At 33.7% G+C, this 17,724-nt stretch overlaps 2 protein-coding genes across 3 annotated transcripts; both read right to left on the bottom strand.

Annotated features, from left to right (window-relative positions):
• Positions 1–899: 899 nt before the first annotated feature.
• On the bottom strand, positions 900–6,861 carry trmt10b (tRNA methyltransferase 10B). 2 transcript variants are annotated; one of them, XM_058783319.1, is made up of 9 exons: positions 6,403–6,861; positions 6,225–6,330; positions 4,871–4,998; positions 4,607–4,759; positions 4,427–4,505; positions 3,354–3,421; positions 3,118–3,241; positions 2,947–3,024; positions 900–2,226 (listed from the first exon to the last, which is right to left on the bottom strand). In XM_058783319.1, exons 1-9 carry the CDS (start codon positions 6,517–6,519, stop codon positions 2,132–2,134), a joined length of 948 nt encoding a protein of 315 aa, XP_058639302.1. In that variant the 5' UTR covers positions 6,520–6,861; the 3' UTR covers positions 900–2,131. The 2 variants fall into 2 exon arrangements, with proteins under 2 accessions (XP_058639302.1, XP_058639303.1); XM_058783320.1 differs by having other exon boundaries at positions 2,097–3,024; positions 6,403–6,857.
• A 977-nt stretch (positions 6,862–7,838) lies between these two features.
• cxcl19 (chemokine (C-X-C motif) ligand 19) lies at positions 7,839–11,911 on the bottom strand. Its single transcript, XM_058783344.1, has 3 exons — positions 11,759–11,911; positions 9,834–9,969; positions 7,839–8,811 (listed from the first exon to the last, which is right to left on the bottom strand). The coding sequence occupies exons 1-3, from the start codon at positions 11,811–11,813 to the stop codon at positions 8,703–8,705; spliced, it is 300 nt and encodes a 99-aa protein (XP_058639327.1). The 5' UTR covers positions 11,814–11,911; the 3' UTR covers positions 7,839–8,702.
• Positions 11,912–17,724: the final 5,813 nt, after the last annotated feature.

Below are 17,724 nucleotides of genomic sequence, written 5' to 3'. Positions count from 1 at the left end.
ATATGAGTATAAAGATATGTTTCATAAAACTGGTAGTTCTTATATTTGAGTATGGTTAAAAGAGTTAAGAACGAAGTTGATGTGTATAATTCACAAATATAGGTTTTTGTTTACATTAGTGTGTTGCTCGGCAACTACGTTGATGGAGCCACAACCGTTTCTGAGGAACTAACGTTACATGTTTTAGTAATATCCTTACACTTTATTTACTCTGTTTTATTTTGTTTTATGAACGCAATAAGCCACGTGAAACCGTGGTTTACCGTGAATTTATAACAGCTACGCCCTTTAGCTGTTATAAATTCACTAAACCACAGCTTCTTGAGGCTTACTGCTTTATTAGATTTTTTTTTTTTTTTAATAATACTGTAATGCATTTTTAAAAAAAAGATATTCTATATACAAATTGTGTTTTTAATGTCAGGTTAAATCAAGGTTGTTCTAATCCACCAATTAAATGTAGTTGTATTTATGCTATCTCTAAACAATCTACAAAAAGACATTTCAGAAGCACTTCTGTTCCACCTTTGACTATTGTCAAGCACTCAAAACACTTGGTGCAACCTGCTGATTAAAACGGTGTAAATGCAACAATAACTCGGCCCAAATGTGTTACACATTTTAGAAACAATTGCAAATGCTTTAATGAAAGTCTATCAAATTTATCCAATGCTACCTAAAATAATTAAATACCATTAAACATGAATGGTTCTGTGTTCAAGGTTATTCATATGTAACGCTTGTTTTTGTGTTATTCTCCTTTTTAAATTATTATACACATTAAGTATTAAGATTGATTCAGTTAATTAAAAATGAACTTACATTATAAAACTGACCCAAGATCAGTTAAAACCATTAGACACTTGTTAATGGGTTCATCAGATCCATCATCCTCTATGATTTTTATAGAAATCTGTTTGGCGACATATATTTAGGCAAATTTGGATAAACTGTGAATTTATGTGTTTAAATGAGAAACAAAAGCGGTAAACAAAAGTAATACTAAATGCACACAATCCTTTCGGGTGGCAAACCAATAGTTTTCATTGGCAATTGGCGCATCAATATTTTAGTTACACTTGCACTACAATTTTTTCAATCACAGTATATTTTACAAAAATTACATTTTTATTGAAGGATATAAAAGTCCAGGGCCCGTATTCTTAAAGATTCTAATAATCCTCTCAGAGAGCTCCTAATTTAGCTTAAAAATTTGTAACTAGGAGTCTTAGCTTAAAAGTGATTCAGGACCAACCTGAGAGCAACTCTGAGCGAGGAAATTACAAAAACTTTTATCTCAGTGAGGATACTTCCATACTTCCCAGGGCCCGTATTCATGAAAAATCTTAGTGCTAAGAGTTGCTCCTAGTAACAAAATTCTAAGAAAATTCTTAGAAATGTGGGTGTTTCCCCTTAAAATTTAAGAAAAGATCCTAGTAAAGAAAAAAGTAATTCATAAAGCATCTTAACCCTTAAAAGACGTCTTAAGGTCCAAAATTGTTAGGAGTACGGACGAGGACATTTAAGAGGCTGAAGAGTTTCTTTAGCAGTGGAGAAAATGGACGAAACATGAAGAGGGAGAAGAAATGTGTTGCACACAATGCATGACAGTGAGTTAATAAAACGCTACACATTAGATCGTGCAGGAATCATGTTTGTGACCGATCTTATTAAAGACATGCTAACATCTCCGACACCGCACAGAAATAGACGTAATCACTACATTAACATATTTGGCAACTGGAAAAATGCAACTATGCAGCAGCGATTATTTGGGTCTGTTACAGCACTTTCAGAACCTTATTGTGTCGCTGTTCATTTCCTATAAAATACGTTAAGTATGACAGCATGGTAAATAAAGAATATATATATATATATATATATATATATATATACATATATAATGTGTGTGTGTGTGTGTTTTAAGCTAAATTAGGAGCTCTCTGAGAGGATTCTTAGAATCTTTAAAAATACTGCCCAGGTGTTTAAATAGTTCACTCAAAATTAAAATGAGCAGAAAATGTATGTTAAAACGTCTTATTGATTTATTTGTTTCTTACAAACATAGATTTTCACTTCACAATAAGTTAACTGATGGACTGGTGTGGTGTGGATTACTGTGATGTTTTTATCAGCTGTCTGGACTCTCATTCTGACGGCACCCATTCACTGAAGAGCATCCATTGCTGAGACAGTGATGTAACGCTACATTTCTCCAACTCTGTTCTGATGAAGAAACAAATTCATATACATCTTGTATGGCCTGAGGAAGAGTACATTTTCAGCAAATTTTCATTTTGGGTGAATTATTCTTTTATATACGGTACATACAATCTTCAGTGGGCTTTGGTGAAGGCAATACAGTATGCAGTTACAAACATCAGCCAATAGGTCGCGCTGATGCTCAACTACTTAACCAAAATGTGTTTTTAGTCAAGTTTGGTTATTACAAAGATAAAGGCCCAATGTAATGTTCCTAATGCGTTAGATTAAACGATGTATACAGTAAAAGAAAATCTAACAGCCTCTATGTTTGACACTGAAAAACAGCTTTCAACAAAAGATTAACAAACACAGACACAGTCATTACTTTATCACTTGTAATGTGATCCTTGTATATATCAGTGTTAACCAGTGGCTTTAATGCTGACAAAATTTTCATCAGCTCAGTATTTAAGACTGTTTGTGCAAAAACCATCCCTGAGACAACCAAATTAGAGCATTTAAAAATAAAAGAAATGTGATACAAAAGATGCAGTCAAATAAGTTTAAATATTATTAATTCAAGTCACTTCAGTCAAATATAAAGTTATCTAATATATAGATGAGTTCATAACACTATTATAGGCTCAAGGCCTTATAAACTCTATGAAACCAAAGCCTGTGTGTGTCTACACTCCTCTGGAGTGCTTATGTCCGTAGATGCTGCTGATGCCACCATGTAACCTTTTCCTGGAGGAATTCCAGCGGCAAGCGCTTTAGTCCAGTCTTTAGTGTCCCGAAATGTCAGAAGGATTTCAAACACTGGAACACATCAGCACATGTTAATTATACACCGAGTTTCACTACGGGATTATGATGGCAGTATGTAAAAGCTGAGTCAGAGAATGGGATCACCTTGATTGATGGCAAGGATTTTGGAGTGGAAGTTTTTGGGGTTTGGTCTCTTCACCATGTACTCATCAATCGGCAGCCGCGCCGTGCGAACGCCAAGCTCTTTTGCCCTCGTGTAGCTTATTTTCTTAAAGAATACAGCATGAGATCATGTTTAGTTTAGCTGTTTCTCCACTATAAAGTCTCTCATTAAATGTACCTTTAATAAATGACAATATGAACACAAGTATGAGCCTCACCTTTTGTATGGTTTCATCCACTAAACCTCCAAGGATGTAGACTTTATCTTCCTCCACGTACTCTAAAGCTAACAGGGAAACTTGTTAAATATTTACACAACTAAAATAAAGAAATAAGGTATTGTAAGTCGTAGGCCTAATGGTTAGAGAGTCGGACTCGTAACCCAAAGGTCACGGGTTCGAGTCTCAGGTCCAGCAGGGATTATAGGTGGGGGAGTGAATGTACAGCACTCTCTCCACCTTCAATACCACGATTGAGGTGAGACCCTTGAGCAAGGCACCGAACCCTCAACTGCTCCGGGTGTGTGTTCCTGGTGTGTGTGTGAACTTTGGATGGGATAAATGCAGAGCACAAATTCCGAGTATGGATCACCATACTTGGCCACATGTCACTTTTTTTTTATTGTAGCATTCACATTCATTTTATCTTTACGACCTTAATATCACACTCAACCAATTTTACTTTCGCATCTGACTCATTTATGATTGGAACACAATATTAAATGTGGAAAAATGACACAGATGTTGTTTAAGGCAGTGTTATTGTTAACTAAAATTAAAACTATTAAAAATGTTTTTTGGTAACTGAATTAAAGCTAAAATAAAATATGAATAACAGATGGAAAATTAACACTTTAAAAATGAAAAAAAAAAAAAAAAAACCCTTAATGACGTACTAAAATGACTAAAACCGAAATAAAATAATATAAAATATATATATATATATATATATATATATATATATATACACAACTAATAAAACAAAACAAAATTTAAGTTAAATATGAAAATAAAAGCAAATGAAAATATAAAAATAAAAGCAATTAAAAATATTAAGAAATACTATAATAATACAAAAATAATATTAAAGTTGTTTCATATTACATTAGGTTAATATATAATTTTGATAAAAATGCCACAAAGACAAACATCACCATTTGAAACAGTGTGAACAGACATGAATCATACACAACCAGGACCGTGCACTTAAAAAAAGTAAATAGGGTCAATTTTGATTTCATGTTGACTTTCAACTAATGCTTAATGCAATATAGAATATGTGTGATATGAACCTTCACTTGCGTCTGGGGTTAAATATATCACATCTTCAGAGGGAAACAGATGAAACCAGCTCTCCTCAGTCACATCAATCTGTGGGATTCAGAGACGCAATAACAAAACCTGTTTACGATACATCATTTCTACGATTCTGCTTTTACTATTGAAGGTTTTAAAATGAAGAGTAGACAAACCAAATAATTCAGGAAGCCGTCATTCATCCGAACACATTCCTTATGCAGAAGACTGTCCTCTTTTAATTCGGTCAGAAATATGCGGAAAGGCTGTAAGGCTTTCTTATTGCATCCATAGAGGCGCCTGATCTGACATGCAAGACGGCTGATTTCCTGTGAGAAAAAAAAAGTATGAATAAATAAATAAATAGATGATCTACATATCAAGCAAGCAGGGTCAGGTCTCAACCTGCCAGGTTGCAGAGTTTGTTTAGTAAATCTCACTTTGGCAGACAGACAGTCAGTCATGCTAAGATCAACACACAGGCCAGGTCCTGCTCCTCTGGCCTCTTCCAGTCTCTCTTTGGTTATCGCTTTTATGACGCGTTTACTGAGCTGCTGCTCATTCACATCTGCAAGATAAACATCTAATCGGTTAGGAAGCAGTCTCTGTTCCGGAATATCATACAGTATGTGACCCTGGACCACAAAACCAGTCATACGGGTCAATTTGTTTTGAAATTGAGATTTATACATCATCTGATATGGTTTGTTAGGAAGGACAATATTTGGCTGAGATACAACTATTTGAAAATCTGAAATCAGAGGAATCAAAATATTGAGAAAATCGCACTTAAAGTTGTCCAAATGAAGCCGGCAATGCATATTGCTAATCAAAAAGTATGTTTTGATATGTTTAGGGTAGGAAATTTACAAAATATCTTCATGGAACATGATCTTTACTTAATATCCTAATGATTTTTGACATTTAAGAAAAATGGACAATTTTGACCCTCTCAATGTATTTGTTGGCTATTGCTACAAATATACCCGTGCTACTTAAGACTGCGTTTGTGCTCCAGGGTCACATATACACTACTGTTCAAACATTTGGGGTCAGTTAGAAGTTTCTGAAAGTCTCTTCTGCTCACCAAGGATGTATTTACTTGATCGAAAATACAGTAAAAACAGTGAAATATTATTACAATTTAAAATAACTGTTCTCAATTTGAATATATGTCCGAATGTAATTTATTCTTGTTATGCATAGCTGAATTTTCAGCATCATTACTCCAGTCTTCAGTGTCACATGATCCTTCAGAAATCATTCTGATATGCTCAAGAAACATTTCTTATCATTATAAAAGTGTAGAAAACAGGTGTGCTGCTTCATATTTTTTGTGGAAACTGTGATACATGAACCAGGATTCTTTGATGAATAGTGAGTTCAAAAAAGAAAAGCATTTATTTGAATCTTTTATAACATTAAAATGTCTTAACTGACACTTTTGATCAATTTAATGCATCCTTGCTGAGTAAAAGCATTCATTTCTTTAATACTCCAAACTATATCTAAAAGCACTCAAGACTAATTGTTACAGTATAAATGAGTGTTTATGCATTAAAATATATAGCTGCCTTTCTCTGATTAACAGGACGTTTAAAAAGAACAATATTTATAAAGCTGTTTGTATGCCTTTACCGTCTTTAAAAAGGTATATATTTATATAATTAAATAAATAAATAACCTTAAATTCCATAAATACTTTAAAATTGTACATTCAGTTTAAACATGTGTGAGTGGAACATGAACACAGTAAGATTGCCAGGTAACATGATGCATTAAAACCCAGATCACCTTTATTTAGTTTGTTGAGCTTCTTTCTTTGTTTCTCCTCTTTTCTCTTGCTTTTCTTGGCCTCCAGTCTCCTCTCCCAGTTCCGCTGCTTGCGCAGGACATTCTTCTGCAGAAGCAGTGAAACAGGTGACGCACCGGGAAATGAATTTATCTCTATTATGACTCAGTGTCCGCTTACAGAGCGCGTGCTCTCCTGTCTGTCACACACGGGCTCGAGCTCCGCGTCGATGCGCAGGATCTCCAATAAATCGTCGTTTACGACTTCTTCTGCACGGCTACAGCTCTCTTCTTCCATTTGGTTTAATTTCTAAAGTGGGGTGGATGTATAATCCCCACAGAGCACCGACAATCACATCAAAATGCTTCGAATATAAATGTAGGCTCTGTCACGATAAAATGAGGACGAGTAAACAAAGTGAAAGTAAGTTCGACGTTACGCTGCTAAAGATAATCTCCGCCAAACTGAAAGATGAAGCAAAGAGTAACTGAAATACATTAGATACATAAACATCTAAATACCATAAACCCTGTAAACCACACAAACACCGGTTTGTATATTAAGGAGCGTCGTCTCGCGCTGCTCGGTCGCACTGTGATGACGTCACTACCACACTGTCGCCGCTACTGTAAACATTGCACAGAATAAAGCTGATTGAAAGTAATACTTTTTTTTTTTTCCTCCTATTGTTTGTGCTGTGTCTTAATGTAAGTTTTATAACCCCTGTTCGCCATGTTTTATGTCTTGATTCATCTTTAAAATTGTTTGTTAAGCATTTAATAATAATAATAAAGTAACTATTGCACAGAAAGATCAACTGTTTTACTGAATTTTCTTTTGGGATTGTGTACCATTTGGGTCAATAATAGAAGAAGACAAATTAAGCTTACATACTTAGATCATTTTTCATTCATAAACATTTTTATGAATTAAAAAAAATGAAAACAGCTGCATTTTTTAAATGACTTAAAACAATAAATTGTCAGTAAATTCAATATGGTTTTATATAATATAACCCATATACATTCTTATTTTATTTTTGTGCTATTTGATTTATTTGTTTCTGAACATCTGCTTGTGGAGTTTGCGTTATTGTTAAAATGTAAAATGTTTTTGCTATTATTATTCTCTTTAAAATTATCATTGCATCACAGCAAATGAACATGCATATCTTATTGATCTTTTACTGGTATTTACCAAATTTCACACGTTGGAACAAATTTAGAATCTAAAATCAGTTAATGTTTTCTCGTCAATAAATCATGCATATCCAATTCTACCTGTCTAGCAACAAATACTTTTTTGTGTTGATGTTTTTATATGCTTACGCATTTTATATACCGTACATTACTTTTTACAGTATTTTCCATGTTATTTTGCTATACTTGTACTTTGTTATATATCTTTATTATAGCTATATTTTCTGTAATGGCTTCCACATTATTTAGGCTACCAGAAGCTTTTATGATCCAAAGGAACTTACAATACAGGAGTATAGCCTACAATGTAATAATCATAATAATGAGATTATGATATCAATGCGTTATAGTGCAGCAGACCCTCATAAAAATTCCATACGAGGCATTTGAGTTCAGAGACATTTATGATAAGTGTCTTTATTGAGGAATCCCAGTGTATGCATGTGACAAAAGAAACCCTCATTCACACAAACCACCGAAACTAAATGAGTCTCACCTGGTCAGACGAGGAGAGGAGCTCCTGCCAACAATATGTGTCTATAGTATGTTCTAGTATATATGAATATATCTTATTTTAGACACTCGTGTTTTGTGATGTGGTGGCGGTTTGGTGAGGCATGAAGCGTGGAAATACTCATATCTGTTGAATGATATCTTTACAAATGCAGTCAAACTGCTGCATGCTGCTTCTGTGATCAAAATGATAAGCACTACTTTCTCATGAGCAATAAATCAAATCCCAAGACAGCATGTGAATTTCTTTAGTAAGTGGATGGTCAGTATCTCCCACGATACATATGTTTTGAATAATGAATGAGGCTTGTGATTAAGTGATCGCTTCAGGCTCTCATTTAACCTCCATCTGGACTAAAATCATACATTGTGAAATGTAATACGCAAGAAAACCTGCTGGGGAAAATGATTTCTTGAGAAAATGTTACTAGTCTCCTCAAAGGACACTAAGCAGAATGGATTTTTAAAAAAAGAAAAGATTTATTAAAAAACATCATCCATACATTCCAACACCAGAAACTTTGATTGTATCAGTATAAAATTAAAACAGTTAATAAATCAGTGCACAAGTCGGCATGTGTGTAGTGTAACAGACACATCATTTTGGTTCATCTTGAAATAACTGTCAGGACAAACATATTAATCAAAATGAGAGGCTTACAATACAAGACAAACAAACAGAAATCTTATTCTGAAGGCAGCAAAAAGATGTCAGAGACAAGTGTCTTGAGAGTAGTGAAAATCAAAGTGTTACAACATAAACATCCTCTACACTTTCTTGGTCACTCGCTCCTTTCTCTCAATAAAGATAATGAGTTTTTTAACCCATGGTGTCCTGGGGTTCAGACAGATCCTCTCTCCACTCGACAAACCAGCACTGAAAAGATAAAAAATATATATTACATTTATGTAGACTTTTCACTACAGTTGAAAAGTTTGGGGTCAGTAAAAAGTAATGAATAGGTTTATTAGCAAGGATAAACAGGAAGTTATTTTTTAATGTTACAAAAGATTTCTATTTAAAATAAACTTTTGAACTTCCTATTCAATATTACGCAGCACAATGGCTTTCTACGTTAATAATAACAATAATAAATGTTTTTTGAGCAGCAAATCAGCATATTATAATGATTTCTGAAGGATCACGTGACACTGAATACTGTAGTAATGATGCTGAAAATTCAGCTTTGTATTACAAGAATAAATTACATTTCAAAATGTATTTCAATAGAAAACAGTTATTTTAAATTTAATATTTCATTATTATTATTATTATTTTTAATTTTGTTCGTTTTTACAGCATTTTTGATCAAATAAATACAGCCTTGGTGAGCAGAAGAGGCATCTTTCAAAAACATCTCGGGAGTGATTTTGGTTCAAATAAAAATGATTGATTAGAACCTCAAGATGTGTTTTCATATATAACACGATGTATAAATATATGTGACCCTGGAGCACAAAACTAGGGTATATTTGTAGCAATAGCCAACAATACATTGTATGGGTCAAAATTACCGATTTTGCCAAAAATCATTAGGATTTTAAGATCATGTTCCATGAAGATATTTTGTTCAATAAGTGTTCAATAATTCAATGCTGTATTTAAAAATACAATTATATTTTAAAATTATATTACATTATATTATTTTACGAACAAATCTAAATTAACATATATAAAATATCTTTTTTGCTGAGATTTGATGTAGTGACACAATTTTGTGTCGTAATTACGTAATGATGTGATGCAATGACTATCATTTAGCAACTTTTAGCAACAAATCGACCTTCCTTTAGCAACTTTCACTGAAAGTTAGTTGGCAACACTGGTCCAGTCTCGTAACGGAGAGGTGAATTGAAATACTTTGGCAAGACGCGTCACTGGTTTGCAGAAATACTTACATAACCTCAGTGGTCTTGCAGTGTGGGCCTCTGGGCAGGATCTCCACGCGGCGCAGGTTCTCCTGAGGGATGATCCGTGACTCCAGCCTCAGACACACGCAGCGGCTGTTGTAACCCGCACCCAGAGGCAGCACGGCTGGGGGAGGAACGACACCACTGTCAGTCAGCTGGGAAACTGTGTCCAGCAATTACACAACTGTACACTGACATGTGATTTAACGGTCTTGTGCAAAATAGTACCCTATAGCGTGCAACAGTTTTGAGGAAATGTGAAACAAGGTCACCACGGTTCCATGGAAGATGCTGAAATGTAGATGATGTACAGGGACTCAAATGAGAGTCACCGGCCACATACATGGCTTGAAATATTCAGTGTTGGGGAAAGTTATTTTTAAAAGTAATGCATTACAATATTGCGTTACTCCCTAAAAAAGTAACTAATTACATTACTTTTTATGGAAAGCAATGCATTACGTTACTTTTGAGTTATACTTTTTAAATCTGGCCAGCGCTTGCTTGTTTGTTTTTAAGAGAAAAAGTTATATTACAAATGTAAAAGCCCTTTCACAACAAAAGTGAAATGAATACGCCTCAGGCTGAAGGAAATGTAAATTCATGTCTGTCCAGAAGAGAGCAAATTGCATGAAGAATATGATGATGTTTGTCTTATTTAACATATTTAATTTTTGCAGGTTTGTATAATATTCTGAGTTTGCATTTGACTGTTTTTATTCATTTTGAGGAATACTGAATCTGCTTTTTTTTTCAGGTGAGATGAGTAAATACATCATGTTCACAGCGCACACAGCGCCTCTGCACTTAGCCTACTCCTGATTTCTCTCAACATGGCAATACGAGAGCTGTCAGTCAATACATGGGAAACAAAGTAACTGGAGTTACTTATTTGAAAAAGTAACTCATGTATTTCCTTCTAAATTAAAAAGTAATGTGTTAATTTACTAGCCACTTAAAAAAAGTAATCTGATTACATAAATCACGTTACTTGTAATGCGTTACCCCCAACACTGGAAATATCAGCTTCAAAATTACTGTAGTGATGGTCGCTTTTGAAGCACTGCTTCATGAAGCTTCGAAACATTTGCGAATCATTTGTTTCGAATCAGTGCTCCGGAGCTAGAATAAAAAACTGCCAAAGTCACGTCATTTCATTAAACATTTGTAATTGTTTCCAAATGCTTCAAAATTTCAGTGAATCCAGTAATTAGAGTCTGTTTTATAACCTTATCTCGGGTCAACGTTAGCCTATAAATTTGTCGACTTTTTAAAAATGTTATCATTTTATAATAAAAAGAAAGCATAGTAGTTAATAGTTGTTGTTACATTTACACCGTTTTGACCAGCACAGTGAAGCAATTGGTTCAAGCGAGTTCCACTCAACCGTCGGGGAAAATACATACAGTCGCTTACTGGCACTTTGTTGAAATCAGAGTCGAGAGTATTTTTTAGAAATAGCATTAAATATTTGTCCTGCTGGAGAAACTTTACATGGTTTCTATTGCCAGTGGATCTGGTTTTGACCTGGTAGATAATCAGCAAACCAGCTAATTAGTGATTTAAGTTAAATATCCCTGCTAAAACAAACAAACAAAAACAATAGAAACCATTACAGAAATTCTAATGGTTTCCACTACAAATACGATTACAAACATTACAAACCATCAACTTTTAACCATTAAAACCATTTAAAAATGGTTTCCTGTAGTGGGTTTTGGGACATACTCCGTTAGGATTTATTGGTTTTAACAAGCCACCAATAGAAGGTGACCAATTACCAGTAGAGACAGGGTCCATTACAGTTTCCATTAAAACCAGTACAATCCCATTATAACCATTACAAATTCTGAGAGGGTTTCTCTTGTTTTTTTCAGGAGGGATGATAAACAAATAGTGAAGATGAAGCTTACCATCGGACAGAACGATGCTGGCTCCAATAACGGTTAACATCAGGAAGGCGTTCATGATGGTTGAAGCTTCTGCAGTTGATTTCTGAAACTCTGAAGATAATATGCTGCTATTTGGGCTGCTGCATAGCTTTATATATTATGATTTCAGAGGCCTCGTGATCCACAAAGTAGTGATTTTATTTCACTTCCCCTAATCGTGCTGTGTGTGGTTATGTCTATTCGTGTGCGTGTGAAGGCTCATGTGTAAATATGTGGTTTGAATCTGTTCACATGTTCATCAGCTGTGGGTCATCTGGACACATCTCATGTTCGGCCCGGTTTACCACGTTCAAAATCCCCCTGGAGTCCCAGACTGTTTTTACCAAAAAATTATACATCAAGTGCATGATTTGCATTTGACTGCTTACCGCAGGTGGAAAATTTCTTTCATAGCCCAAACAAATCTATTAATTGTTCATTATAAAATTAAAAATTAGAATATATTATTATATTAATATTGAATATCTATCTATCTATCTATCTATCTATCTATCTATCTATCTATCTAATCATATTGATCTATGACATATAAAAAATATCTATCTATCTATCTATCTATCTATCTATCTATTTAAACATATTGATCTATGACATATATAAAAATATCTGTTTAATCATATTGATCTATGACATATATAAAAATATCTATCTGTCTGTCTATCTATCTATCTATCTATCGATCGATCTGTTTAATCATATTAATCTATGACATATATAAAAATATCTATCTATCTATCTATCTATCTATCTATCTATCTATCTATCTATCTATCTATCTATCTATCGATCGATCTGTTTAATCATATTAATCTATGACATATATAAAAATATCTATCTATCTATCTATATCTATCTATCTATCTATCTATCTATCTATCTATCTATCTAATCATATTGATCTATGACATAAAATATCTATCTATCGTTCTATCTATCATTCATTCTATCTATCTATTTAATCATATTGATCTATGACATATATAAAAATATCTATCTATATATCTATCTATCTATCTAAACATTGATCTATGACATATATAAAAATATCTATCTATCTATCTGTCTATCTATCTAATCATATTGATCTATGACAAAAATATCTATCGTTTTATCTATCTATCATTCTATCTATGACATATATAAAAATATCTATCTATCTATCTATCTATCTATCTATCTATCTATCTATCTATCTATCTGTTTAATCATATTGATCTATGACATGAAAATATCTATCTATCTAATCATATTGATCTGTGATAAATATTATCTATCTATCTATCTATCTATCTATCTATCTATCTATCTATCTATCTATCTATCTATCTATCTATCTATCTATCTATCTATCTAATTATTGTTCTATCATTCTATCTATCTATCGTTTTATCTGTCTGTCTGTCTGTCTATCTATCTATCTATCTATCATTTTATCTGTCTGTCTGTCTGTCTGTCTGTCTGTCTGTCTGTCTGTCTGTCTATCTATCTATCTATCTATCTATCTATCATTTTATCTGTCTGTCTGTCTGTCTGTCTGTCTGTCTGTCTGTCTATCTATCTATCTATCTATCTATCTATCATTCTATCTATCTATCGTTTTATCTGTCTGTCAGTCTGTCTGTCTATCTATCTATCTATCTATCTATCTATCTATCTATCTATCTATCTATCTATCTATCTATCTATCTTATACTGCTACTGAGCAAAAACTCAACTCAGCTAAAAAAGAAGAAGAAAAAAAGAGTCTCTCACATTCAGATGCTTTTATTTACAGCAAATGTCTTAACATGTGCAAATATTTGTATTAACTTAAAATGATAAACAGCTGGGACATATACAGAACAAGTTTCACAAGAATCTGATAGAGCAGAATAATGAGTCCCTGAACAAGAGGAGGGTCATTGTCAGATGTCACAGTGAGTTTCTTGTGTTTCCAGTATTCAATGTGTTATTTGCTGTGTCTTTGTAATAAGTTTCACCATCACTTCTCAGCGCACAATAGTTTATAGAAATGACAAAAGAATTTGCAACAAAATACTGTTGACTGAATACCAATAATAAAATGAAGTGTCCTTGTGTCATTGTTCACAAACAAAATAGTCAAAATGCTTAGTCATGTTGTCAATATAATAGTGCACTCTGTTAGTATTACATAATGTAAACTATGGCAACAGTTTGAATGACAGTTATTGCACTGAAATGCAGAAGGCTGTGCTTCTTATGTATGCCATATATCCTTTCAAAAGTACAAATTTACACATTACTGTATGTGGGATATTGATTAAAAGAGACTGTTTCAAAATGTTTGAATAATTGAGGATATGGTGGATCTCCCAATATTTAGCTGCACCCTTCAGCCATTGTAAGCCATGATTGACAACATGGTGCACATCAGCGGCCCTTATTTCATCTGATATGCGCCTCTGTTCTTGGCCTCTTCTGCCTCTTCCTCTGTTTTGCCTCTGTACCCTTCCACCATTCATCTTTACTCCTCTTCTTCCTCTCTGCTGTTGACCCTGATCGTTTTCTGGATGTTCATCCGCTGTCAGAATGTGTAACTCTTGTGTTGTTCTCTGTCTATATGCTTTCCAGTTGAGGGATCATGAGATGCACCTTTGAGCAATTTCAGAAAACTGGTTTATAATTGGTTGATCTATATTCTCTTCATTAGTGAAAGTCAAGATTCACTTGCACAATTCATGGCAAATTTACAAAATGTCTAACAGAAATGTGTAGAAAATATGCTTGACAGTTTATGACAACTAGATCAACCATTTTGTATTTAATGACATATACGATGAACTAATGACTAGATGTTTTGAGGAGTAAGACTATTGCACAGAGAACTGTATAATACATTTTGATAATGTCAAAATGCAAATTTTAACTGATAATGTAGGAAACCGCAGACAAATGTACATAATCAGTTGCATGATTGTTCAAAATAATGAAAAACTACTTTTATGATGTGACAAATGACTAGATGATGTGGAGGTTGAACAAAGTAGTTTTGAGAATTTCATTTGTGATCTGAGAAATGCACCAAAGCGTCTGAGAAAAACATTAAACAGTATATACAACTATAGTTGCATTTTATTATTTCATCCATTTTTTGGTCACTACCCAAGAGTTAAGAAATTGTGCTCTATGTCTTGCAAGTAGTTCTTAATCTATGGAAAAATTCAAAAATTGGTCTAATAATTCAATGCTGCGTGTTGTGAGACTGAACAGAGCAGCAGTCTTACTATCCAGTACGTGAGAGAAGCACACTGTGTCGAGTGAATCATGTTATCAGGAAAGATAAATCTGCCAAAATATACACGAAGGAAGAAGTCAGCATCAGTTCAGAGGCATAATGCATGAAGATAAATGAGTTAATAAAAAAATTAAAAAAACCTCATGACAAGTTACAGCACAGGTGCATTTATTACTCATACGGGTACACTACTATGACTCCCATGCAGGAGAAAGGCATTTGATACATTAAACACTTCAGAGAGAAGACCAGTAGAAGTAAAAAAAAACATCTTGCATCATTTATTATGTATTATGAAATCACCATAGGACATTTACCCAGATAGCAAATAATCTCACTATTTTTTTTTTTTTTTTCATGTTTAAGCAATAGTTTACCACAGAATAAACAGTGTGATCATTTACCCATGTCACTAAACCCATAACCTTCCTTCTTCTTTGGATTGTATTCATTTGTAATGTAATTTTCTTAGATTTTGTCACGTGTATGTTCTGTTTAGGTTTGAGTTTGTTTTCATTGTGATTTCTTTTCTACCTGCCCTGACCTAGTTTTTCTTAGTTCCCTGATTATCATTTGTATCACCTGTTCCTTGTTAATTTATCCCATTAGTTCCTTTTGTTTGGTTGGTATTTATAGCCCTGCCTTTTCCCTGTTTCTTTGTCCTGGCTTACGTTGTTTAAAGAGGTTGTGTTTGCTCATGCTGTGTTGATTTATTAAAAGTGAATACCTGACTCCTTCGTGCTCTGTTGCGCTTCTAGCCCCAACAACCTGTGACAGATTTATTATAGCTAGAAAATAAAACAAATCAGTCATGTTGTAAATGTTTAAATCTTAAAATATTTTGAATATAATATATAAAACAGGTCATATTTAGTGAAGTGGACAAAGAACTAAAGAAAACAACAACAAAAAACTTTGTTTTATATATTTTCTACATTTCAAAATTGTCCATATTGTGTAAAATTGTCCAAAGTGTTAGTCAGCAATGTTGCTTTCAGCCAAAATGACATTTTCTTCCATGCAAATTTTAAATTTGCTTCGCCAGAATGTGCTTCTGTAATGAGCAAGTCACCTGCATCCAAAGAGTTTTGCAATGAGGGTGATACAAGTATATTTGCATTTAACCAATGCATTTCACAGGTCTGCAGAAATATGCAGAAGAAAATTTGTGCTACAACATACAGTAAGAAAAACCATAAACTTCTGCATGCAAGCACAGATGGGAAATTATCCTTCGATGATCTTTTTCACCCATTCATCTTTGGGATTGAGGCACGTCTGACAATTTTTCAGTGTGGCACTGTCAGACAAAAAAAGTTTCTTGGGCAATTTCTGGTCATCAAGTCACATTTTTAATTTGACTTCACTATGCATTCAGACTTCTGCATTGCATTGATCTCTGTCACACTTACATGATCTCCACGTTTTTGCACTGTGCTCCAGCAGGAATCATTTGTACTTTCTGTATTAGTTTAGGGTTAATTGGTTTTACCGAATATGTTTTAACACACTGGCAGCGTAGCTGTAGTCTGGCAGTGATCGCTTAATGAAACAAGATAGAAATAAGAGTATTAGTATCTCTGTAAGCTCTTACAATATTTATTCAACACATACTACCATTTTGAAACCCTTAATAAACAATAAATACCAAAAAAAAAAAATATCACAAACAATGGATATTGTCAGTCACATTCACAAAATGACTCTACTTAACTTCTGTTGTGAACAGCAGTGTCATGCATGTCAGAAAAACAAAGGCTGCTGATGTGAATTTCATTGTTGTGAAAGTGATCCATGCATAAGCATAAACAGTAAAACCGCATTACATCTGCAGATGTTTCTTAAAGAAATTGGCTTGTCAGTCTGTTGATGGTGTTTATACTTTGGCAGGACTTTCTCTTTTAAAGAGCCCTACCGCTGACATCACACTTACCAAAACCAATTGCACAACAGGTCCTCCTTCAGCAAACCCAAATTCCAGTGAATGATCCCAGGGATATTTGCATGTCTTTGCAAAAAACTTTATTAAGTAAAGCAGGCCTTCCCAAAAGGGGTATGTTGATCAAAGCCAATAATAGGTCATAAAAATGTAAAATTACAAGCTAGAAAAACACTAGAACTACAAAGAGGACTACATCAACTTTGGATATAGAACATGCAGTGCTGGGTAGTTACTGATTACATGTGATCTGGATTATGTAATCGGATTCCAAAAATTAAGTACTTGTAATTAGGTTAGTTACACTTTAAAATACTCCTAATCAGACTTTTATTGATTTTATGATTACATATTATTCACTCAATAGCAATAAATTATTTATAATTTACTATTTGTCCCAAATTCTTCTTTTTCATCTTCTTCATTTTCCTTTCTAAAATAGCCTACTGCTTGTGTAGACGGTTTCATCGGTCAGACGTGCCTGGGCTGAAGTTGTCACACTTCACAGGGAGCAAGGAGTCACGGAAGCCACACTGTTAAATGTTTCTGTTAATTTACACCCAAATTTCAACATGATTAACCTGTTATTTTTAATACCTGCGCCTAACTGTTAATTTTAGGAAATATATGTTAAATAACACCTCATTTTTGTTATTTAACACCTCATTGTTAAATAACACCTAATTTTTGTTATTTGACCGCAAAATCGAAAATTCAAGCAAAGATGTCGGA

The sequence above is a fragment of the Onychostoma macrolepis genome, chromosome 07, assembly GCF_012432095.1.
Source record: "Onychostoma macrolepis isolate SWU-2019 chromosome 07, ASM1243209v1, whole genome shotgun sequence".
Classification (NCBI taxonomy): Eukaryota; Metazoa; Chordata; class Actinopteri; order Cypriniformes; family Cyprinidae; genus Onychostoma; species Onychostoma macrolepis.
This window is presented reverse-complemented; position numbering and strand designations above follow the sequence as displayed.

Excerpts from the sequence above, each read along its gene's own strand:
- trmt10b (XM_058783319.1), bottom strand. The coding sequence starts at position 6,519 with ATGGAAGAAGAGAGCTGTAGCCGTGCAGAAGAAGTCGTAAACGACGAT. Across the intron at positions 6,331-6,402 it reads GACAGGAGAGCACGCGCTCT|AAGAATGTCCTGCGCAAGCA; the intron begins GTAAGCGGACAC and ends CTGCTTCTGCAG. Across the intron at positions 2,227-2,946 it reads TGGAATTCCTCCAGGAAAAG|AACAGAGTTGGAGAAATGTA; the intron begins GTTACATGGTGG and ends TTTCTTCATCAG.
- cxcl19 (XM_058783344.1), bottom strand. The coding sequence starts at position 11,813 with ATGAACGCCTTCCTGATGTTAACCGTTATTGGAGCCAGCATCGTTCTG. Across the intron at positions 9,970-11,758 it reads CAGCATCGTTCTGTCCGATG|CCGTGCTGCCTCTGGGTGCG; the intron begins GTAAGCTTCATC and ends TTCCTCCCCCAG. Across the intron at positions 8,812-9,833 it reads TGCAAGACCACTGAGGTTAT|TGCTGGTTTGTCGAGTGGAG; the intron begins GTAAGTATTTCT and ends TTATCTTTTCAG.